Source organism: Erpetoichthys calabaricus, chromosome 9, assembly GCF_900747795.2.
Source record: "Erpetoichthys calabaricus chromosome 9, fErpCal1.3, whole genome shotgun sequence".
Classification (NCBI taxonomy): domain Eukaryota; kingdom Metazoa; phylum Chordata; class Cladistia; order Polypteriformes; family Polypteridae; genus Erpetoichthys; species Erpetoichthys calabaricus.
The window spans coordinates 139,248,229-139,272,729 of record NC_041402.2 but is presented as its reverse complement, the minus strand read 5'-3'; the positions used below and the strand labels follow the sequence as shown (position 1 = coordinate 139,272,729).

Sequence of the window (24,501 nt, the reverse complement as noted above, 5' to 3'; positions counted from 1 at the left end):
ATATATATATATATATATATATATATATATATATATATACACACAGTATATACACGTTTTCCATGGACAACTGAACAGCCCATCATAACCGCTGGTTTCATTGTGCTTGGTGTGTGGGTGTGTTTGTGTGTGTCCTGCGGTGGGTTGGCACCCTGCCCAGGATTGTTTCCTGCCTTGTGCCCTGTGTTGGCTGGGATTGGCTCCAGCAGACCCCCGTGACCCTGTGTTCGGATTCAGCGGGTTGGAAAATGGATGGATGGATGGATAGATTTTTTTAAAAATAGATCTGTACAGGCGGCACGGTGGCGCAGTGGGTAGCGCTGCTGCCTCGCAGTTGGGAGATCTGGGGACTTGGGTTCGATTCCCGGGTCCTCCCTGCGTGGAGTTTGCATGTTCTCCCCGTGTCTGCGTGGGTTTCCTCCGGGCGCTCCGGTTTCCTCCCACATTCCAAAGACATGCAGGTTAGGTGGATTGGCGATTCTAAATTGGCCCTAGTGTGTGGTTGGTGTGTGGGTGTGTTTGTGTGTGTCCTGCGGTGGGTTGGCGCCCTGCCCAGGATTGTTTCCTGCCTTGTGCCGTGTTGGCTGGGATTGGCTCCAGCAGACCCCCGTGACCCTGTGTTCGGATTCAGCGGGTTGGTAAATGGATGGATGGATGGATAGATCTGTACATCTTTTTCAGCAATGCTTCATCAACAGATGTGCAGAATAACTGAAGATGTTTGACTGTTCCTGAATGTCTCATGAACATCCTGTTAACTTTGTTAATACTCCTCCTTCTCCAACCTAGAAGTCAGACTCTACCACAGACTAAATCTAACATTTCAAGAAAATCGACCATTCTGATCTTTTTTATTTGAAAAACAGAGGTCCCCTGCCATGTCCCCACTATCTCTTTTATTTAATGAACTGCTACATTCATAATAATTTTTCCCATCACAACATAAAGTCAAGTTAAAAATTATGCTCCCATAACAAATCCTTCAACTAGTTTCAGAACATTTGTTTAATTTTAGTCTTTTTAATTGCTTTTGTAAGGGTCTAGAGCATGAAAATGGAAGTAGAAAGGGCAGCTATAAAAGTTTACCCTGCTTTTGGAAAATGGCTTGTAAACCATATCTAAAAGTTTTACTTAAGTTTGTACTTAAAACATATTCAGGCATTTAGTTTAATATTTTACAGAATCATAACCGGTGTAAATAGTACCCGCATAAATGTTTTCACACCCATCATACTATTTCATTGTAAATAAATTAAAGGAAAATAAGAAAGTAAGTATGTAACTTCATTATGACTCATTGGTTTCAGAAGGATTGAAGGGCACAATATGGCAGAAAACACAGCCAGCCTCCTGCAGCGCTCTCTTCAGTGCCACCTATACATTAAAAATAGATAATTAATAATTTAACATTTTTCACTTATTCCATTATCGCATTTTTTTGCAAATATGTCTTACCATATTATCTGGATTGAGACAAAGCCCGGTTACTGCTCCTCCACTGCCTGGAAACTTCACTGCAGAGCCAAACTATAATGCCAAAATATTAATTTTAGTACTGACACAAGTGTAGTTAATATCAGCTACAGTTATAATCGTTTACCCATCCATCTGAAGAGAGCTTCCGTCCCTATTTATCACAAAACTTTAAAGAAAGTCTCTTTATAGTTAACATTTTGCATCAAAATATCATTTACTCAAAAATAAATTTAACCATCAAAAGGGAAGAAATATACAGTTTGAATAAAGTGATGTTTTGAAACAGAGGAAATGTAACTGTAATTGAACCACAGTGGAAGGAAACAAAAGTTTAGGGTAAACTACACAATGTTGTGTAACTATAAGGTAATTTTAACAGAATTCATGGCAAGAGAGACCTTCATTTATTTAATTGTCTATATGCTATCAAGATGTGCTTCAGCTTTTGTAACTTAAATAGAAAGAACAGGTTTTAAGAAATTTGTGTAGATACATTTAAGTTCCTGAGCTCTATTTTCATAAAATGGAAACCCGCATTTAGCATATAGGTAATTCAATAAGCCTTACCTCTCTTGCTATTTTTACCATTTTCAAGTTCCCTTCACCAAGGCACTCATCTGAATACAACTGTCTTAAAAAAATACAAAACTTGCTGAGGGTTCTGTGGAGTTACTTCCTGATTTATAAGCAAAACATTACACCATGCATAGATATGTTTATAAAATGCATACGGTTTACCAGAAGATCAGTCCTATTTCTTGGCTGGTACAATAATAGATACTCACAATCTCTTACCTCCTCAAATCAAAGTTCTGATTCATCAGATCTACAAGAGTTTCCCAGTTTCTCTTTTCAAGAGCTTCCCTGCAAGTAGTTTTTAGGAAAAATGTAATTTACAAAATACCTACAAGAGGACTAAAATTAAATATTACTATAAAATTATATTTTGAAATGGCATAATTTTAGCATTTATTCAGACATGGCATATTTACATAACTAAATCACACAGTCCAGACTACCCCACCCCATTAACCTCTTCAATAACTTGAGGTATTGTATACATTCCTAATTGAATTTGCATAAAAAATATTTTTATAACACCAATCTCCTATATAGAAATTAGGGCAGGGGATACACATATTATACAAGCAGGAAAAGATACAGCAGAGGTGCCAAGGCATCCTGAAGCTGGCATAGGCCCTCCATCTATCCATGCAAGTACTATGCTGTTGCTTATTATATCCTAACAAATGCCGACCAACTGTAGAACAGATAACCTGTGCTTATTTAGAACATGGGAGTAGGTCACTGTATAACAATAATCAACAGGACTAAGGGGAACTGGCAAGTTCCTATTCCTGATAATTAAGTGGGCAAAAAAATTACTTTAGCATCCATAGCAACTACTGGCAAAAATAGGTCCTCAAGCTTTACTGGACACCAGCTATTTTATAAAATGGAACATGGATCCTTGCCCACTTACTGAAATCATTGGGAAAGAATTTTTCTACAAACCCACCAAAGAGACTACATTAGTAATTAATAAAAAAAATATATACACTTTTGGGATGTGAGCAGCAGATTAACTGGGTTATGTGGTTAGAAGAGGAAAGATCAAACCACAAAGTGTTCAATGTGAAAGCAAATTTTGCCATGACTGCCACCCAAGCCAAAGACTGCAACATATTTGAATGACATCCTTTACTGAAACAAGCACATCCTTTTTTTTATATACTGAGTAAGAAATAATTTGTTCTATAACTGTACTTGTTCTTTCCTTTCAGTTTTTACATAATTTGAACACATTGTTCACTACTTTTGATTTGAAAAAATAGGAAATTATTAGAAAAACAAACTTACTTTGCTTTATCTGTAAGATCAGCAAAAGTTTTCATAGCTGCAACAACTTCAGGATCCCCTGTAAATACACAGAGGAAGAAATATGTTTTGCTTTATAAGGATGATGTACACTTACATTCAAGATGCATTTAAGATTATTCTCTCTTACATAAAGAAACATCACACCAATTTTAGCACTAATGTAACTAGGGGCTATCCAAAGCTGAATTTGCAAAAACTGCAACCGAATGCACTGGAATAGGCTACAACTCTGTACAGCAGAGGTGTCATACCCAAGGTCCATGGTTCGGATCTAGTCCTTGGACCTTTTTAACACAAACCACACTATCTGTAATCAAAACATGTTACATACAGCTCTTGATGATGGGTTAGTTTTCTCAAAAAGAGCCTCTTTAATGTTCGTTTCATGCATTCATCATCTCCATATATAATTTAAACAAATTACGTTTACACCAAATATTAAAATCCATCTTCAGTGTCCAACTGTGTTAATTTGTGCAGCACACTGCATTATAGTTACTAAACTGATAGAATAGACTCGACAAAAACAAAACAAAAAAAGTAAAAATAAGGTGACCACCACACTGCCACAAAGAACGTTAGTGTTTTAATACAATTATATAGCTACACAATTGGAATTCCAGTTATAACTGGTAATTACACTACATTTAATAATAATAATAATTCATTACATTTATATAGCGCTTTTCTCAGTACTCAAACCGCTATCCACACAGGGAACCGGGAAGCGAACCCACAATCTTCCACAGTCTCCTTACTGCAAAGCAGCAGCACTACCACTGCGCTACCTGTGAGGACATTTCTTTATTATAGCAGTAGTTCTCAAACTCAGTCCTGCAAGTTTTTACGTCAGTCCCACTAATGTGTACATTAGTAAATAATGGGAAAAAAAAATAAAAACTGTAAAACATACCAAATTTAATTTAGGGAAATAAGAGCTTGCTTCATTAGGCTAGGAGTCAAATGAAAAACACAGAACTTGGTTGGAACAAAACACCTACAGCCACAAAGGGGTCCCCAGAACGGAGTCTGAGAACTATTGGACTAGAGTAATGTGAATCATTATTTGAAAATCTCCATTTGAAATCTAAGGTAACATTGTTAGATTACAGTGTCCTTTTTCAAGCCTGTTAAAATAATATCTATTGCTTAGAAAAAAAATAGTATGGCCTTGATAAAAATCTATGCATAAAGACCTATGACCACAACATCCATCCATTCATTATCCACTGCTTATCCGAGGTCGGGTCGCGGAGGCAGCAGCCTAAGCAGGGAAGCCCAGACCTCCCTCTCCCCAGCCACCTCCTCCAGGAGGACCCCGAGGCGTTCCAGGGCCAGCCGGGAGATATAATCCCTCCAACATGTCCTGGGTCTGCCACGTGGTCTTCTCCCAGTGGGGCATGCCCGGAACACCCCCCCCAGGGAGTCGTCCAGGGGCATCCTAACCAGATGCCTGAACCAACTCAGCTGACTCCTCTCAATGCGGAGGAGCAGCGACTCTACTCCGAGTCTCTCCCGGATAACTGAACTCCTCACCCTATATCTAAGGGAAAGTCCAGCCACCCTGCAGAGTAAACTCATTTCGGCCACTTGTATCCGCGATCTTGCTCTTTCGGTCACTACCCAAAGTTCATGGCCATTGGCTCAGCTCTCTCTTCACCACAACGGACCGTTGCAGAGCCCGCATTACTGCGGATGCCGCACCGATCCGTCTGTCAACCTCCCGCTCCATTCTTCCCTTACTCGTGAACAAGACCCCGAGATACTTGAACTCCTCCACTTGAGGCAGTACTGTGCTCCCAACCCAGAGAGAGCATTCCACCCTTTTCCGGCTGAGAACCATGGCCTCGGATTTAGAGGTGCTGACTCTCATCCCCGCTGCTTTGCACTCGGCTGCGAACCGCTCCAGTGAGAGCTGGAGGTCACTTTTTAGATGAAGCCAACAGAAACACGTCATCCGCAAATAGCAGAGATGAGGTCACTGAACAAGACCCCCTCTTCTCCTTGGCTGCGCCTAGAAATTCTGTCCATATAACTTATGAACAGAATCGGTGACAAAGGGCAGCCCTGGCGGAGTCCAACCTCAACAGGAAACGAGTCCGACTTGTTACCGGCAATGCAGACCAAGCTCCTGCTCCTCCTGTACAGGGACTGGATGGCTCGTAACAACGAGCCTTGTACCCCGTACTCTTTGAGCACACCCCACAGGATGCTTTGAGGGACACGGTCAAATTCCTTCTCCAAATCCACAAAACACATGTGGACTGGTTGGGCAAACTCCCATGCCCCCTCCAGGATCCTGGCCAGGGTGTAGAGCTGGTCCAGTGTTCCACGGCCGGGACAGAATCCGCATTGTTCCCTCTTGAATCCAGGATTCGACCATCGACCGAAATCTCTTCTCCAGCACCCCTGAATAGACCTTACCGGGGAGGCTGAGGAGTGTGATCCCCCTGTAGTTGGAGCACATCCTCCGGTCACCCTTCTTAAAAAGGGGAACCACCACCCCCGGTTTGCCAATCCAGAGGCACTGCCCCGATGTCCATGCGATGTTGCAGAGACGTGTCAACCAGGACAGCCCCACAACATCCAGAGCCTTGAGGAACCCAGGGTGAACCTCGTCTACTCCAGGGGCCCTGCCACCTCTGAGCTTTTTAACTACCTCGGCGACCTCAGCCCCTGTTATGGACGCCCCCCCCCACCCCCGGATGTCCTCCAGCTCTGCTTCCTCTGAGGAAGACATGCTGGTGGGATTGAGAAGATCCTCGAAGTATTCCTTCCACCAGTCAATAATGTCTACAGTTGAAGTCAGCAGGGCCCCATCTGCACTGTACACAGTGTTGGTGGAGCACCGCTTTCCCCTCCTGAGGCGCCTGACGGTTTGCCAGAACCTTCTTGGTGCCAACCGAAAGTCATTTTCCATGGCTTCCCCAAACTCCTCCCATGCCAGAGTTTTTGCCTCTGCAACAGTCGATGCCGCCACACGCTTGGCCCGTTGGTACCCCTCAGCTGCCTCTGGAGTCCCACTGGTCAACCAGACCCAATATGACTCTTTCTTCAGCTTGATGGCCTCTCGAACCTTAGGTGTCCACCACCGGGTTTGTGGATTGCCACCACGAGAGGCACCGACAACCTTGCAGCCACAGCTCTGTTCTGCTGCTTCGATTTTGTGATATGGGATCACAAAATCCATCACTGATTAAAGCCGACATTGGGTGTATATGAAGTGTTATGTTTGGTCCTCAATAAAATTGAGTTTTACACCCCTGCTGTAAAGTAATGCATTTTAAGATGGCTGATGAATGAATATCAAAATTTGAATAAGGTTGTGAAACTAATTGCATGATTTGGATCATCATATAAGAAAGACCCAAACCCAAAGAGGGCTTTGAATTCTCAAAGACAAAAACTACTCAAGTACACAGTTACTGTATTTTCACTAAGGAAAAAAAGTTTCACAGTCTGTGACAAAGGGAGCCGCCACATATTTATTCGTCTCCTATTTTACAATGGAGGTGGGGGAAAGAAGGTTATCTCTACATACTATGTCATTGTCTAAATAGCAGGAACACAACAAATCTTGTAAGGAAATCAAGTACACTGCCACAATTTATAGCATGTTATTTGGCACCTTTTAACACAGGTCTAGACAGAGCAGAAATGTTTTGTTGTATTTATGTTTAACCACTCTTTGTCTAACATGAAAAACCTTCGTTTCAAATGTAATGGTCCTGCACTATTTCTTCTTTGTTCTAGCTGGTGCAATGGGTTTCCATCATCATAATAATTATTTACTTTTGTGAGAACACCTGATCCTGCAAAAAACAGTAGTGTAAGTGCTCAACAAAGGTACTGTTAATCAAAGTGCAGCTACTCACATAACAACCACTAACAATGTCACTCAAATTTGTTCAACCAGAAAAACGTGAAGCATACTTTTTACATGTCTTCTCTTTCTTTTAATCTGGAAGAGTATTTACATCATAAAAAATGCACAGAAGAAAAAAAAGGTAGGAGGAGCACTCTTTCAATCTATAAGGCTTGAAGATATTTTAAAAGTAATTGAGCTGCTCAGAATTTTGATCTTTACATACCTTCCTACGTGTTGCTTTCATTACATCTAAACTTTTAATCACTGAACAGAACATCAGTATAGCTTAGGTTAGCAGTCACACAAATGAAGTAAAGTGCTGATTTTTGCTAGGGAAACAACCTGTAATGTGAAAATGCATGAAAACTTAGTTTATTTGTCTGTTTAGACTCGTAATGTCAAGTCATTTGTAATAGTATTTTAATAATTATGTTTATTATGATATTTTGTGTTACCATTTGGAGATCAATTACATTTTTCTTCATTTTTGTTTGCCAAAGAAGGCTCTCTTTAAAACACCAAAGTAATCTCGCTGTAAATATACAGTATGTTGTATTGATTGATAAAATTACCTGAATAAGACTATTTTCCATCATATTACACTGTGATAAGAGTTCTGTGGTGAAAAACGATTTTGAAATAAATAATTGGGTCTCTGAGCATGCAAGCTCCAAATAGGTGCAGGTGAAAATGTTGAGTGGTTTGGCGCTGGAGGGACCAAGTGTTCCGGGAGGCTCCATGGAAGCCCAACGGGCTGCAGCTTAGAGGGAATAAAGTTTGGTACAGCACCCCGTCAATGCCAACAGACTGGCAAACAGGGACCCAAGTTGGATTAAGGATTATCTGTGCCTGCTGGTGAACGTCTCGTGGTGAAGAATCCATAAAGGGTGAGCCAAGGAGATGTTGGTTTTAGAAAGACACACGAGGATCACAGTTTTTAAAGCAGGACATTTGTCCTTGACTTTAACCTCTTTTTTTATGTGATTATTTAGTTGAGTTTTAACCTCTACGTTCCACTTTGAGTTGATGGATTATTTATTTATTTATGGACTAAGTTAAATGCAGTTTTCTTTGGACATTATCTACTGTTTATTAAAAGCAATGAATGTTTTACACCAATTCCTTGCCAACTGTGTGTGTTGTCATTTGCCCAGCTTATTTATGTTTACGACTATAGACGGCTTCAGGTTCAAGAGGCTCCCAGAAGCAACCTGGGGGCGTGGATCCAACCCAGACTGTCACATACATTCAGCAGATAACTTTATTCAAACTGACTTAAAACTAAAAATGAAAGATGAGAAGAACATGCAACACTGTAGTTTTGGAAGTTCATGAATATGCATATATTTTCATTCCAGAAATGCCAGAAACTTACCATTTAACCATCGCTGTCGAACATTGCTGTGAATCATTCCAGAATCACTAGGATCACCCAGATATGCAAGCCAAAAATGAGGAAGGCAGCTCATATCCATTGAAACATAATTTCCTACAATATACAAAAACTGCTTTGAAATGAGGAATTGCCAAAATTGAAATAGTTGAATTGACTTTATACCCATTAAATGCATTACAAAAGAAAGAAAAAGAAAAAAATTGATCTCTCTGGATTGGTTTCACATACTATGAATAATGCAACAAGACGGAATACTGTACACCCAGCTGCTGGCCAGATTTTAAAATTTTAGTAGAAGTCTGATGGCCCTCTATAAGACCTATAGTGTATACTAAATGTAATGTAGAGAGAGCAGTTAATTCAGTCCACTTTTATTCCACCATTGTAAAGCCAAGTTAAAAAAGGTAAATTATAATATATTATTTTAAATGACATATTCTAAGTTATATAATGAAAACAATTATATTTAGCAATTTTCTTCTAAATACATCTAAAATGTTTATCAAGATCATATAGGTCAAACATTAAAGACATGGCTTTTAACAGAGGAGAGTTTGGCCACCACATGAAATCAACATTATTTTAAATTGCATATTTTCATACTTTTCATCACATCATGTGCTGATATTCTTGTGGCATTATGGCATGATGATCCCTGAAATCAATGGGAAATCACCAACAAACAAAACTAGAAGAAATAACAAAAAAATGCACAAGAAAAGTGCAAAATGAGATTGAATAAAGTGACACTTCAGACAAAGTGCAAGTACTTTTTTGTCTGAAGGCACATTTCCAATGTTGTGATGGTACCTCTCATCACTGATCCTGACCAATTCAATCTTTCCATAAAAGTGGGCCCAACAGGTCAATATATTCACTAGAGTGTGCTATAAGTATTTTATGAGCAAATCAAGAAGAATAACCTGGATAGAGCATCAGTTAATTTACAAAGGTCTTTTTTTGAACAAACCATAATGTCATCATATAGCAAAGAAAGGCAAATACACCATCTATCCAAAATAAAGTTTCCAGCATTAATGGTTCCTTGCCAACAACTTATTACCATGGCAGCATCAATAAAAAACATTGTATCAGCAACAAATAGGGAGATGGCATAAGCAGTTTTCACATCTATCAGTCTGAAAGCAAACAGGCAATAAAAGGATTGAAATTTAAAACTTATTACCATATCCTTGCTTATCCATTAGGTCCTTGCTGAAGTCCATGTAAATGAGTCCCTCATATATCTAAAATTAATAAAAAAATGCACAGACCATTAAAACTTGAGCACTCTACACCAGGCTTTTAAACAGTCAGGACATGTTAGCTTGGAACAAGGAAGACAATTTAGCCAAGTTTTCAAGAGCTTGAGGATGTATGTGGGAAAAGACTAGACAAGAATAAAGTATACTGTACAATTTCTGGGATTCTGGTGAAATGTTAAACAGCCAACCTGAAACAATAAATATTCCACTTTGTTGACAGAACTTTGCAATAATCTTACACTAGCAAATAAATTTTTTTTGAAGCTACAGCAGTTATCTGGGTAGTGTTAGTGGAATTTATCAAATATTTTTGAATCTATTCTAACAGCACACCTAATTGAAGTTAATGTGGTAGTGATTAGCCAAACTACATGTGTTAGTTGTGCAACTTAATAAACGAGCGTACTGAATGACGATCATAAATACTGGGAGTGTCTTGATGAGAGGTTTAGAAACAGCTAAGCTAACACACTCTGACAGATATAAAAATATGGTTTTGTATCAAAAAAGGCTATAGCCAGCAAGCAAGAGCACAGCAACTTAAAATTTTCGAGATGTGGTATCCATGATGTTATAAAGAAATCTGTAGAAGCTGGGAAATTGAAAACAGGAAAAATTAGTAGAAGACCCAAAAATCTATTTAAATCAACAGTACATTACAGTCACTTTCTTAAGTGACTAAGTAGACCATTGAAGTGAAGAGCTTGTCCAGCATTGAACACCAATGTATATGCTTCAAATGGGCAAAGAAGTCTGAATAGATATGGTAATGTAGATTGTGTTGCAGCCAAGGAACCATTTTTGTGAAAAGACAACAAGCAGAAAAAAAAATGCAATACATGAAAACTGAAAAACCTTGGAGCAACAGCTATTGGCAGAAAGTTGTATCGAGGATTTAGTCAAAATGTCTAGTTTTTGGCTATCGAAGATGCTAGTATGTCAGAAGAAGAGTTGGCAAGAAATACACTGATGCCTGCCTTCAGATTTCTATAAAGCACAATGTTGGCTCTGTCATGGTCTGGCAGTGAATTTCAGTCAAAAAAGTTGGGAATCTTTTCAAAATTGAGAAAGTGATTAGTTCTGAGAAATAAAAATCAGATTTTGATTCTTCATTCTGTACCAACATGAAAACAATGTTTTGGCAAACACTTCCATCTTTCAGGAAAATAAGGACCCTAAAAAAACTGCAACACATTCAAGACATACTTTGAGAAGGAGTCTGCAGATGGAACACAACATTAACAGTATTAGCTTAGCTACCTCAGGGCCCAGACCACAACATAACTTAAGCTGTGTGATATAACTTGAACAGGAAAAAGAACAAAACGCAGCCAAAGTCAAAAAGAGTACATCAATAGATATTAATGCTCCAACATCATTAAACTGTAAAGTAGCTATGATGCTCCAGGTATCAGCAGCCTTGGCATCCTTCGGTTTCCCAGGACAAACCGAGATGAACAAACAAGTAGCAATGATGCGAAAGTGCAAAGTTTGTTTATTAAAAGTAACAACACTCTTTAAAAATGAAGTGCAGTTTCAATTCTTCAGTAAATAAAGCTTTAAAAAAATTTTCACGATGAAGTTAAAACCCAAATAAATAGAAGCAAAAAATAATCCAATAAAACCAACAATAAAATCAGAGTCAAAATCGACCTTTATCTTGTTTTACATTGTTTCCCACTCTCTTCCTCCCAAGTCTTGCCCTTCTCACTAATCTGCCAGGTATGCTCATAAGTGTCGATACTCCAGCACATGTGGTCCACATATGACTCCCATCCTAGCCACCCTCAATCTCAACTCTCACAACCTACTGCCTTTGTTGGCTTCCACAGCTTCCCAGGAGCATTTGATCACTCCTGCTTCCACATGTAACAGGAGTAATCTGGTCTGCCCCAAGAGCGTCTCTCACTACGATCCTAAGAGGAGCTTCTCTGACCACTTTGTGTCTTCGATTCATACTGGCTCCCACTCACTTCTGGTCTCTCTCTTTACACTCAATTTCTTTCTCTTCTCAATCTTTTTCTCCTACTCAGACCACTTTTGTCCTTGTAGGTGCAGGTGATGAGTTAATAGATATCAGGCCCAGTCCTTTTTGAGTTCTATAACAAAAATGTACATGACCCAAGGTCTCGCCTACTGTAAGAAAATGAACACCTACTTGAGAATCAACATGTTATGGTGAGCAAGGTAGCAAAAGTTACAGGGTTTAGTTGAATCAATTTTGCATGATCAATTACAAGATCATGGAGCGAACATGTTGGATACCTAGAATGTTGATTTCTAAAGGAAGAATCACCATATCTATTGAGCCAAGGAGAATATCAAGCTAATGTATTTGGACTGGTAAAATTTTAAGGAGTGTTTCACAGCCAGGGTGAATCTTGAGTACACCATTGTGACCCAAAAACCCAATCAAAACAATTCAAGCTCCAAGCTAGTGACAGCAAGAACAGGAGGACAATTATTTTTGATATTAAGGATATAATACATATTAATTACATACCTCAAAAGACCAACACACCTGATCAATATTAAGCTCATTGGGTATGGCATTTGTGTCAATAGATCAGAGGAAAGCAGCAATATAAAAAAACAAAAAGGCGTACCATCCCCCTTCTGTTTTATGACAATGTCCATTCTCACACTACTCTTGTGGCAAAGACTGATCTATAAAAATAAATCTGAACAGATACACCACCCATCATATTCTGCAGGCCTGGCTCTCTCTCAATACCACCTGTTCACCAATCAGAAGAGTTACCTTCACTATACCTATGATGAAGACAAGTCAACAACTGAAGAGTGACTTATTTTAAGTTACACAAGAAAAGCTTTATGAACATTCTGCCAAGTGTATTAGTACTCATGAAGATTATGTTATTTAGGTTAACTGATTTCTTCACAGGTCAGCCTCAAAACTTTCTGATCACACCTCACATCTACAGCTGCCTGCAGTTAAATGCTTAGTCAGCATAAACGATATTAAAAATATTACAAAGCTCAGTTTCTCATGTTCCACAACTGAGGGTGATAGAAAATTCTGCCGAAATCAGTTTTCTATGACAGACTAGCAAGCAAAAGTTGCTTACATGACAGAAAGGAAGAAAAGCATTAACATAAATAGTGAAGTCAAAACCTGCACAACTCGGTCCTGGAGTCCTGCGGTGATGAACAGTTCATCGCTCTCCACGTCAAGGACAAAGTTTGCTTGCCTTGGCATTGGCAAATCCTGCAGGTGACAGCAACATTTCACTTATGTATAGCAGTTATTCATACCAGTGTTTACCAGTTTATTCAATATGGTGCATGCAATTCGTTGGCAGGATCAGAGACGGAGCAGTGAAAATAGCCAAATGGGTGACACACTAATCCACCAAAAGCTAATCATTATCATCATTAATACTAAGTTGTAAACTTATATAAACTTAAATGCTGTGAATAAAATTAGATAGATCCCTAAACAGAAAAACAAAATCTGCAAAGCAATTTTAGACTTTCTAAAACCAAATGTTCCCTTGATGCTCTTACTTTCAAATTAAGCTTGAATTCATCTTATTGGTAAACCCCTTGGGAAGGCAAGCAATCAAATATAAGATGAGAGTGAAGTCACACAGGAAAGATATATAGCAATGACAGACAAATTAGTACAAAATAATGTGCTTTTTTTAATAAAAAGAAAAAAAACACAAAGTACTGGAGGAGAGTTCAAACTCTCTTAGCTGCCCCTCAATTTAACCACACACACACACACACACACACACAGAGCACATATACAAAAAATGGAGTCTAGTTACAATGTAAAGCTATTAGATTTTGAAATCCAAGCCATCTTCCACATACTTCACAATCATAAAGCTATATACAGTAAATACAGTATAGGAAAGGCATTGTGGCCCACAAGTTAGCACTAATAACACACTGTTACAGGAGACTGGATTTAGATCTTGAGTGTTGTAATTACTTGTGTGAGGTGTGCATGTTTTTCCCATGTCTTTGAAAAATTTTCATTGGATATCCTGGATTTCATTCCACATTCTAAAGCATGTGTTTTAGGTTAACTAGCATCTATAAATGGGCCTGCTACAAGAGTGTGCATAGATGTGTGCACAAAAGTGCCCTACAACAGAATAGAGTCATGTCCAGGGTTCATTTCTACTTTGGTGTTGGATGGTGTTGGGAAAAGTTGTAGCCCCCATGACTGAAATCAGACAGAGCAGGTAACAAACAAAAAGGATTAGTGGATAAATAGATTAAATTGAGTCATAATTATGTTACCCAAGTTTAAATGTGTACCAAAGAAGGGTCTGATAATATCCTACTTTGAAAACTGGGGTAATGGGAGAAGGAAGGAAGGAAGAGACAGAAATGCTACAAGGTATCACCTTGCTCTACTACTTTTTCTGTATAGACTATATTTATTTTTGAAAATACTCAAACAGCCTGTGCAACACCAATATGCTCATGATCCCTTTTTCCATCACTTGTGAACAACATTCCAAGTACCCCCACCCCCCAATTTAGAGAGAGCAATCTACTCTTTTCCGAGTAGACTCTGAAGCGTGGATCCTCATCCCAGCCACTAAACACTCAGAAGAGAATCGTTTGAGTGTGTGCCAAAGGTCACCCCTAGCCTCCCTAACTGGACAACCTCACATTCTCGGTTGTGCCTTGTTATTCTGTACATGAAAACCACAAACAGGAGAGGTGACAAGACACAACCTTCATAGAGTAACACCCACAGTGAATGAATTTAACTTAATGGCAGCTCTGACTGAATTCATATAGTGACATGTAGTTAACAAATAGCAACACAACACATTTCTTTCCTAAAGTTTAAATAATCATAATCTTCAAACTTAAGTAACCACAAGTTGAAGCTGGATGCATTTTCTAGAAATGAAAAAAAAAAAAAATAAATGACTGACCACTACATACTGTAGAAACAAACAGATGGAATAAAAATGTTATAATATGATGCCAGTTATAATACTGATTTATCAATACTTAGTTAGGTGAACCTAACATTTTGCTATTAAGACTGAATATCATTTAGTTGTACAAGACTAACCTGATCAGTGAGGTTATAAAAATCCATGAGGCACTTCAATGTGGCAGACACAATTGCACTAGAAAAATATGCACAAATATGTTCTTAAGAAAAAATCACAGGGTCATGCCGTTAACCTTGGAAAGCAGCAGAATGGGATTAATGGTAAGGCAATGGTGGATAAAGTTCACTTGCATTTATTACAAATCTGATAAACAGCAATAGCAAAAGCTGCTACCATCACTATGCTTTCAATTTGGAATCTTGAAGTAAAAAAAAAAGGTAATCCTTAAGCAAACAAAGGTTAAAATGAACAAAGTCTAAAGGGAATACTCTGAAAGAGAAAGATGAGGAAACCTTCCTTTCTAACAGCTGCATACCATAATTATGCAGGATCACAAAAATAGCCTATTTAGTTTGGCAACAAGCTGCTTATAAAACTAGAACATCATGGATTAAATTCCTGCTATTCAATCACTGTGCATCTCCGATGATGCCAACTTTGTCACAATGCAATATCATTCATTTAAAAATTATCATACATATATGCAAGTGGAATTATTGTAATAATAAAATGCTTTGCTGTGGTATTCTGTATAAAAGGTAATATATAAAACTTGATTTTATCTTTTAAAAAAATCACCCTTTTCTTTAGTATACTATATGTCATTTGAAAAAGAAAGTTAAGTCCCTTAAACATGGATAGGCTTTCTTCAATAAACACTTCTAGAGAACAGCATTTATGGTAAGAAATCAGTATACAAGTGTATACAAACCTGCTACCAGCCAGGCCCTGAAAAGAGAGGAAACAACAATAATTAAATTGTGTTGAAGGTGACGAAAGGACCTAACCGTGACTTCAAATTTTTGGACAGGTGCAATAACTTTAAGTTAGGAATAGCAGAAAAGTCAAAGTAATTCTGGAAAACCTCAGATATTCACTTTTCTTTGAAACCCCAATCCACCCACCAGATGTTTCCACAGACTCTGCATCTCTGAATTAGATTTTGGTGCCTTTTTATTTGGTTTTTAAACACTGTATTGGAAATGCAGAGGAAAAAGTAGTAAATTGACAAGAATTGGGTGAGAAAGGCAACAAAAGGTATTTGAAGCATATGGTGTAAGCTTACACTGCAGCTTCATCAATAAGCCATAAATCACACACAAAGCACCGTTTCTAGTGGGTTTTCATATTGAATGCAACTTTGAAACATGAAAAATGGTGCACCTGATTTTGTGGATTTTGAACTGAAGCTGTGACTGGAGAATTGAAAGTTGTGCAGCCCTTACCACCTGACGCGGAATGTTGGTATCATACTGGAGGGTGAAGTTTTGTTTGGTCAAAGCAATTCTGAAACACAATGAAAATGGAAAAATTGAATTAAAATGATGAAAATATCTTAATCTCAACAGCAATGGGGAATTTACTACAATTAGATACAGTTTATGGAAAATAAAAATTTGGGATAATGATAAACAGGGGTGATTTATAGTACTCGAATGACTCCATGAAAAAAATCCAATTGCAAATATAGGGAGTAGTTGATAAAATGTTCAAAACAATACCAACAAAACTGGAATCTTTGTTTATTGGTAAAATTTCTCACCTAACTTTCCTTAAAACTGCTTATTCATCCGTAAGGGACCCCTTGATTTGCTCTGTAGCTAGTCCTTAAAGGATTTTTAAAACAACTTTTTAACCATATAAGGTTTATGTCAGGGCTAGCAGTCAGTCTCCTAAACTGCCTATTCCAACAGGCTCCACTGCTACTTGGAAGGTCATTTGCCCTTTTTGGAATTTCTTAGGAATATTCCTAGGAAAACCTTCAAGGAACTAAATTCCCAGGAACAACTGCATCTTTCTGACCCCCCTTTATGGTAGGCTGCCTTTGTGATCTTTGGAACCAGGCCAAAGGATTCTTAGGCTCTTAGAAACATTCCTGTCAAGCAAGGACTCATGAAGCTTTCTTTTCTTTACTGATACATATATCACATTTTTCTATATCCCAAAGCAACACTCTCAAAAAAAGTTTTGAAATGCTACTCTTTGTCATTTTATGAAGACTAGGTATTCTTTTTGTTTCTGGACAGAACTTCATACTCAAGGGTACAACCACACTCTGATACATTATGCTTGACAAAAGAAAAGACACCACGATACTGATTACCCACAAAAGACAACAGGAGAGCTATCAAATGTGAAAATAACACATACTGCATGTTAGACATATCAGGGCTTGAATTTAAGTGCAGGATTTGGGTATCACACTGTTATTTAAAAATCTTGCCTAATAAAAGTGGCAAAATCTCAATGCTCATTAACAGAAAAAAGCACAACTTTCATTATTGCACTTTTATACCATTATGGTATTACGTCATAAATAAACATACATGATTAGTTCATATTGTGAAAGTAATAGAGTTAATGTGAACAATCAGCTGTGAGTAAACATTTTAACTTGTGTCATGAATTTGAAGAATAGTGAAATATACTCCCTTTTACTATAACGGCATACATAGCCTTGATGAAAGAACAGGTTTCTGATTTGTGCGTTGTATAAAATGGACTAGGCTATAGTTATCTGTCCACTAATCTGACCATTGTCTAACCAGCAACGGCTAGTCTACATTGGTGATGAAATGAGCTTCTTCATATGGTCATCCCAAAATAAAACTAATTTGCTTCTAAAACATTTTCACGTTGGCGGCAGACATTTGTGTGGATCATTTCATAATGCTCTGAATCATGAGGAAGACTACTCTAATGTACTGTGTGTAATGTGTTTTAATGTAAGCAAATAACTTATGAAATGTGCAATTAGCAGAGCTGCTGAAACTATTTTTTTAACCTAAAGTAATATTCACTATTATAACAATTAAAATGTGGTGAACTTAGTGAAAACAATAGGATGCCATCTCCAGTCAGAAATAATTATTGCAGTTTAGGTCTATCAGATCAATTAATTGTATCTGAATTATTAGATAGAAAGAGATGGATAAAACCTTATTTGACCCCAGGGGGAATTTGGCTTTTTTACAGAAGCTCTTTAAATAAATACATATATAGATAGATAAGCAAGTAAGTAAAAAAATAAATAAATATACACACACACGCACACACACTTTGGTCTGAACACACAATGGAATTAATTTTTTTTTTTTTTACGGTGGCTGGAAAGTCAATCCTGCCATCAACCCCTAAGTTTTCCCTGTAAGTTGGAGGACCTGCTTGCAGGGCTGGATGCAGATTAACGTCCATAAAGTAAGAAAATTCAAAATAAAGAAAAAGTTCTGACTTGTCTTTCACAGTCACAGTGAGGTGATTTGTCATTATACAGACAAATTGCTGTTGGTATAAAGGAGATCCAGGAGCGTTTCTTTACACACTTCTACTGAAAAATTTGTTGGCTGAAAGTACTCAGTTTTAGTGTGTCACAGAGAGAATGTGTATCATTATTCATAATGGGACTCAGTTTTGTTTTAATTCTCTCTTTCGCTACTACCTGCAGGGGGTCCATAGTGCATCCTATAACTCGGTTTGCCCTTTTAATTAGTTTGTTGATTCGGAGGGCCTCTCTTGAAGTGATGTCACCAGCCCAGCACACCACAGCATAGAAAATCGCACTGGTCATCACTGAATATGTGAAATATTCCACTTCCCATATTAAAAGAATGCAGTTTCCTAAGGAAAAAGAGCCAGCTCTGCTCTTTCTTACATAGGTTGGACTGGCCTCAGAACACAAAGCAACTGTTATTAACATGGACCCAAACAAAAGTACTTGTAGGAGTGGACCACCATTACATCCACTCCTTGAATAGCAGCCAGACATAGGCTCCTTGGTGCAGCTAAAGTTAATAACCAGTTCCTTGGTTTTGCTGATTTTATAATACAGACAATTTTCTTTTCACCAAGTAACAAACTTCTCAACCTTACTCCTATACTCTATCTCATCCCCATTATCAATACTCCCCATAATGGTAGAATCATCAGAGAATTTCTGCAAGCAACAGGACCTGGTGTTATATTTATAGCCTGATGTGTACAAAGTAAAGAGAAAAGGAGACAGGACTGTTCCTTGTGGTGGTCCAGTGTTGCTGAAATCTGCATCAGAAAAACAGTCCACGAATCTCCGACAGATAGAGCATTATCCAGGACACCATTGGCTCAACCATCTGCATATCTCTGAACTTACTGGTGGCTGAATGGTACCGAAGGTGGTGGAGAAATCACAAAACAATTTTCACATTGCTGCAAGCATTGCCCATGTGAGAATAAATCTTGTAGATCAGATAGATAATTGCATCCTCCAATCCAGTCTTTGGCCTGGGCTATACGAGTCCTCTTGTGGTAGAACACCTGGACCCACTGCAGTTTGCCTATCGTACAGTCTCTCAAAGGCCTGAATGATGTGAGACGCAAGTGCCACTGGTCTGTAGTCATTAGGTGAAGAGGTACCCTTCTTTGGAAGAGGAACAATGCCGGATATTTTCCACAGCAGTGGCACTTTCTGAAGGTTTAGGGACAGACTGAACAGGTGATTGAGGACACCACAACGTTGGTCAGCACAGACCTTAAGAACTCAAGAACCAACTCCATCTGGTCCCACAGCTGTGTGTAGCTTACTTGGTCTTCAGCTATGGACAGTTTACATTGATGGTCACAGGTGGACTTGACACTGGTCATTCAATTTGACATGGTAGGAGTTGTTGATGTAGTAAGGATGGTGTAGGGAGATTGGTCATTGGAAGAAGGTGGCAGTAAAAGGGAAAATCTATTTAAAAACTGGTTTAGGGCAATAGGTTTGTCCACATCTCCTTCTAGCACCTACTGTAAGCCCTGGATTGCTTAAGTATAGTAATTATACACAGTCCACTCCAGACATCCTTCATTTTATTCTGAGTGAACTTATTTTCTATTTTAGCTTTGTAAACTTCCTTTCCTTCACTCAGCCTTTTCTTTAGCACATGCTGTGCATTCTTCAGAGCCTCTTGTCACTGGATTTGAATGCACTCTCACTTCATGGGCATAAGACAACTAAATCTATTCAGATAAGCTAGTGGCATATTGCACAAATTTTACTGGAAGGGGATGTCAAAGTTGACGACTACAATTGCTGATCTCACTGAGAGAGACTGTCGGATTAAAAGACTAGACATCACATGGCATGACAAATTACATGTAACAACTTTCAAGCATAGTTTCAAAATTTCCAAAGCATTGTGAGCTTGTCCCTTTATCTGACAGCCAACACAACACTGCCTGACAAAATTTGTGCTATACAAATGCTATACAAGTATGTCAAGTTCTGATGCAATCCAAGCCCTTATTTTTTTCCCCATTCTATTGTGATACGTAAAACCCAAGACAATAGACAAAAAAAGTCTCTGTTGTTTGTGTGGTCTAAAATTCCTTCGGTCCTTACTCCTCAAAGCTGTAGTTTATGTACTGTACTTCAGGCAGAGCACTCATTGGTTCTCAACTCTCTCTCTCTCTCTCGCACACACACACACACACACACACACACACACACAGAGAGAGAGAGGCCACCCCTGTAACATAAGACAAAAATCAAACCTGCTAGAGTTTACCAGGGTGAGTTACAGACTGAGTCGCTGGAAGTCTCAGGAGTGCGCTGGGACTACCTCTAACTCAGTAAAAAGTTAGGTACTAGCTAATGTCTCCTCCATACACTAATGCAAACAGAAATTTCACAATAGAAAATGTCAGAAAACTGAGTTATTTTCTGAGAAGCTTGATTGAAGAGTATGTGCAAATGAAAATGTTCTGATGTATCTTGGTATTGTGATGATGCGGGTTCAGCTCCGTGCTCCCCTCGTTGGTGTGGGAGCCCTTGAACCCAACACCGTCGGTAATGTCACCGATGAGCTAGACAGTGAGGCAATAACAATGAGCAAGGGGATGGTTCAAAAATGTGCAAAGTGCTTTTATTAAAAGATGATCAAAACAATCAGTGTTCTAATAAAGTGCTGTGCAGTTCATTCAAAGTTTCAATAAATAAATAATCCATAAAAAGAAACGTGTGGAGGTTAAAATACACAAAAACAAAACAATCCTTTAAAATGAGGTTAAAACGTTCTTTCAGGAAGCAGTTTTTAAAAAACAAATGACAAGCCCGGTGCTTCTTTCCTGTTACGTTAGCGTCTCACCTGCTTCTCCCATGCGGGCCCTGCAACAGGTGAGACGCGCTCAACGCAGCTGACCTTCTGCCTATTCCTCCAGCTACTACTGTCAGTCGCTTTTCCGATCCTTGGCTCCGGTCGGCTCCCCCCGACAGCGACTTGGGACTTCCTCCCACAGCCAAGGCTCTCACGTGGAGGACTCCACACCCCAAGTCCTGACTCCCGCTGCCATCCGCGGCCTCATGCGGAGAATCATCCACCTCTGGTCACTCCCGTCCTTCCTGAAACAAACTCTGCAGGAGCTACAACAACTACTACGCCCTGGGTGTCGGCCTAACACCCAGGCTGTCTGCTCAGCTACCGCGAGCCTGCTCTCACTCGCTCACTATCTCGTACCGGCGCACACTCTCTCTCTTGCTTCCTGCTTTCTTCAGCAACCTCCGTCTTTCTTTCACCTTGTTCTCTTTTTCCTTCCCTACCTAACCATCTCGGGCTTCTCTATATATACAGAGAGGACATGGCAGCTGCAGCACATTAGCCCCAGGAACAATCACGGATGTGGGCAGTCTCTCACCTGTGCACTTAGGTGAGAAACGCCCACACCACAGATTGCCCTGCGGCTCGCTTCAGCTACCACGCCCCCTCGCTAAGCCGCGAGCACGGTGATTATTTATTTAAAATCGAACTGGCCTTTGCTGGAAGAGCTGTGGACCCATAACACCACAGGTATTCACCCCTTCATCATGTGCATCTGATATAATAATATTTGAACTTTTTGTTTTTAGTATTGATTTAAACTAAGTGTTATATTTCTATTACTAAACAGAAAATGTGAGATACAGTAATCCCTCGCTATATCGCGCTTCGCCTTTCGCGGCTTCACTCCATTGCGGATTTTATATGTAAGCATATTTAAATATATATCGCGGATTTTTTGCTGGTTCGCGGATTTCTGCGGACAATGGGTCTTTTAATTTCTGGTACATGCTTCCTCAGTTGGTTTGCCCAGTTGATTTCATACAAGGGACACTATTGGCAGATGGCTGAGAAGCTACCCAACTTACTTTTCTCTGTCTCTCTTGCGCGGACTTTCTCTGATCCTGATGTAGGGGGATTGAGCAGGGGGGCTGTTCGCACACCTAGACGATACGGATGCTCGTCTAAAAATGCTGAAAGATTATCTTCACGTTGCTACCTTCTGTGCAGCTGCTTCGTGAAGCGACATGCTGCACAGTGCTTCGCATACTTAAAAGCTCGAAGGGCACGTATTGATTTTTGTTTGTTTTTCTCTGTCTCTCTTCTCTCTCTCTTTCTCTGCTCCTGACGGAGGGGGTGTGAGCTGCCGCCTTCAACAGCTTTGTGCCGTGGTGCTTCGCATACTTAAAAGCCAAACAGCCCTATTGATTTGTTTGCTTTCCTCAATCTCTCTCTGACAGTCTCTGCTCCTGACGCGCACTCCTTTGAAGAGGAAGATATGTTTGCATTCTTTTACTTGTGAGACGGAACTGTCATCTCTGTCTTGTCATGGAGCACAGTTTAAACTTTTGAAAAAGAGACAAATGTTTGTTTGCAGTGTTTGAATAAAGCTCCTGTCTCTCTACAACCTCCTGTGTTTCTGCACAAATCTGTGACCCAAGCATGACAATATAAAAATAACCATATAAACATATGGTTTCAACTTCGCGGATGGCTCTGGAACGCAACCCCCGCGATGGAGGAGGGATTACTGTAGTACATTTTGTATGTGCATGTACAACGATAAATAACACCATAACAATCATATTTTTCAATGTAAACCCTAAACTTTAAATCCCACCAAGGTAATATCTTCCCATTTTGCCTAGTTAACTTGTTTTTCCTTTTCTTTTAACTATTTCTTTGATATCTTATAAAGCACTTTGAGCTACATTCTGTGTATGAAAATGTGCTATAGAAATAAATGTTGGCACATTATTACTTAATGCAGAAACACAAAAACAAACAATTATTTTAATAATTTGTTTGAAATGGTAACCAAAAAACCTCAACTCTGCTTACTAAGTCAAAAACATTCTATTTCAGTATTTGTTTCTTGGTAAGTCATATTAACAGTAACCTAGCAAGGCCTAATAAAAATATGACTAAACATAAGCAGCATTTAAGGCTGCAGAAGGCTGAACTAGAGAAGGTTTATACAGTATCACACCATTTTCTGCAAAGGCAACTGTTCTTACCCTTCTTTGGAACAAAACTGGTAAAACTTTTTACATGTGGCTTGAAGCAGTCTTAGTCCCCCAAAGTATCTAATAAAAACAGAAAAAAATGACAGTGAAATACAGGAACACGGCACAAAAATCAAATTCAACAAAGTTGGAAGGGGGCACTTATAAGAAGATAAACAATAATATCAACAAAATCATTCCCATCTCCAATCCACCTTAATAAAATGGTAAGTATCTGTGTGCCCTTCCAGTTGCTATGTATCTATCATTCCAAATGATGACTGACCACACACATTAACACTGCTTTTATGAATCTAATACCAAATGGCATATAACAGAGACATGTGCGTTGCATTTGTCATTCCGACACATGGCATATCACAAACATTTGTAATAATGCATTTTATAAATTACAAATGTTTGTGATGGGCCATCTATTGAAATTACAAATGCAACTGATCTTATTACTATAGGCATTACAAAATACATTCCAATAGATGGTATGTTTCAAATATTAACCCTGAAGTGTACATTTATTACTTAAATGTCAACACATCTTAGAATGGTAGCACAGCTAGTCCACTACATTTGTACAATCCAGCACATATGTACGACTTATCTGGAAGAGCTTTGACAGATAGATTTATACTGCTGATGAGGAGTGAACCATTATTAATTATTGGCCTATAATGCTCAATGTAAACAACAAATCCCATCTTCATTAATGTCTGTGTATACATGTTCTGCCATTCATTACAGAACACTCTGCATTTTATATACAACCTTTTCAAGTGTGTAATAAAAAGGGACCATCCTCTAGCCCTTCTCAAATTGTAGAGATTTTTAACCACTGATGAATGAATTCAAAATAGAATGATAATGAACTTGTCACTTTAAACATAAAAGGTACCAACACATACATGCATTCAACTTATGCTGGGCTCATATAATATCAAAACAGACAGAAGAGCAGAGTTTCCTAGTTAGGAATTTTATGCAAATAGTCTATGAAGTCTAAGGTCTGAGATGGACAACTCAGAGAAAAAAATTAAGTCACCTTAATTCCCCACGTTGTGACGCCATACTGACCTTTCATCTTAGTCAATTGTATAAAATATTCAGTCAGAAATGGCATTTTTGTGGTCAAATTGCATTTGTAGTGACAGGACATATTTTTAGTTTGACTTTTACTATCTCAAAAAATAGTCCCCTAAGTGAAAAGATCA

At 38.8% G+C, this 24,501-nt stretch overlaps 1 protein-coding gene across 2 annotated transcripts in view; it reads right to left on the bottom strand.

The window, feature by feature from the left end:
* Positions 1-82: 82 nt before the first annotated feature.
* Positions 83-24,501, bottom strand: part of gkup (glucuronokinase with putative uridyl pyrophosphorylase) — a 45,327-nt gene continuing 20,908 nt past the window's right edge. Inside the window, exons 12-23 of one of the 2 annotated variants that reach the window (XM_028810245.2) lie at positions 23,288-23,356; positions 16,224-16,284; positions 15,710-15,726; positions 14,955-15,012; positions 13,023-13,115; positions 9,808-9,868; positions 8,601-8,714; positions 3,337-3,394; positions 2,272-2,340; positions 2,044-2,107; positions 1,456-1,527; positions 83-1,374 (exon numbers count right to left, since the gene is read on the bottom strand). In XM_028810245.2, the coding sequence (XP_028666078.1) occupies positions 1,288-1,374; positions 1,456-1,527; positions 2,044-2,107; positions 2,272-2,340; positions 3,337-3,394; positions 8,601-8,714; positions 9,808-9,868; positions 13,023-13,115; positions 14,955-15,012; positions 15,710-15,726; positions 16,224-16,284; positions 23,288-23,356 (823 nt within the window). In that variant the 3' untranslated portion in view covers positions 83-1,287. The remainder of the gene's footprint in view (positions 1,375-1,455; positions 1,528-2,043; positions 2,108-2,271; positions 2,341-3,336; positions 3,395-8,600; positions 8,715-9,807; positions 9,869-13,022; positions 13,116-14,954; positions 15,013-15,709; positions 15,727-16,223; positions 16,285-23,287; positions 23,357-24,501) is intronic. The other variant, XR_003717319.2, reaches the window with a different exon arrangement.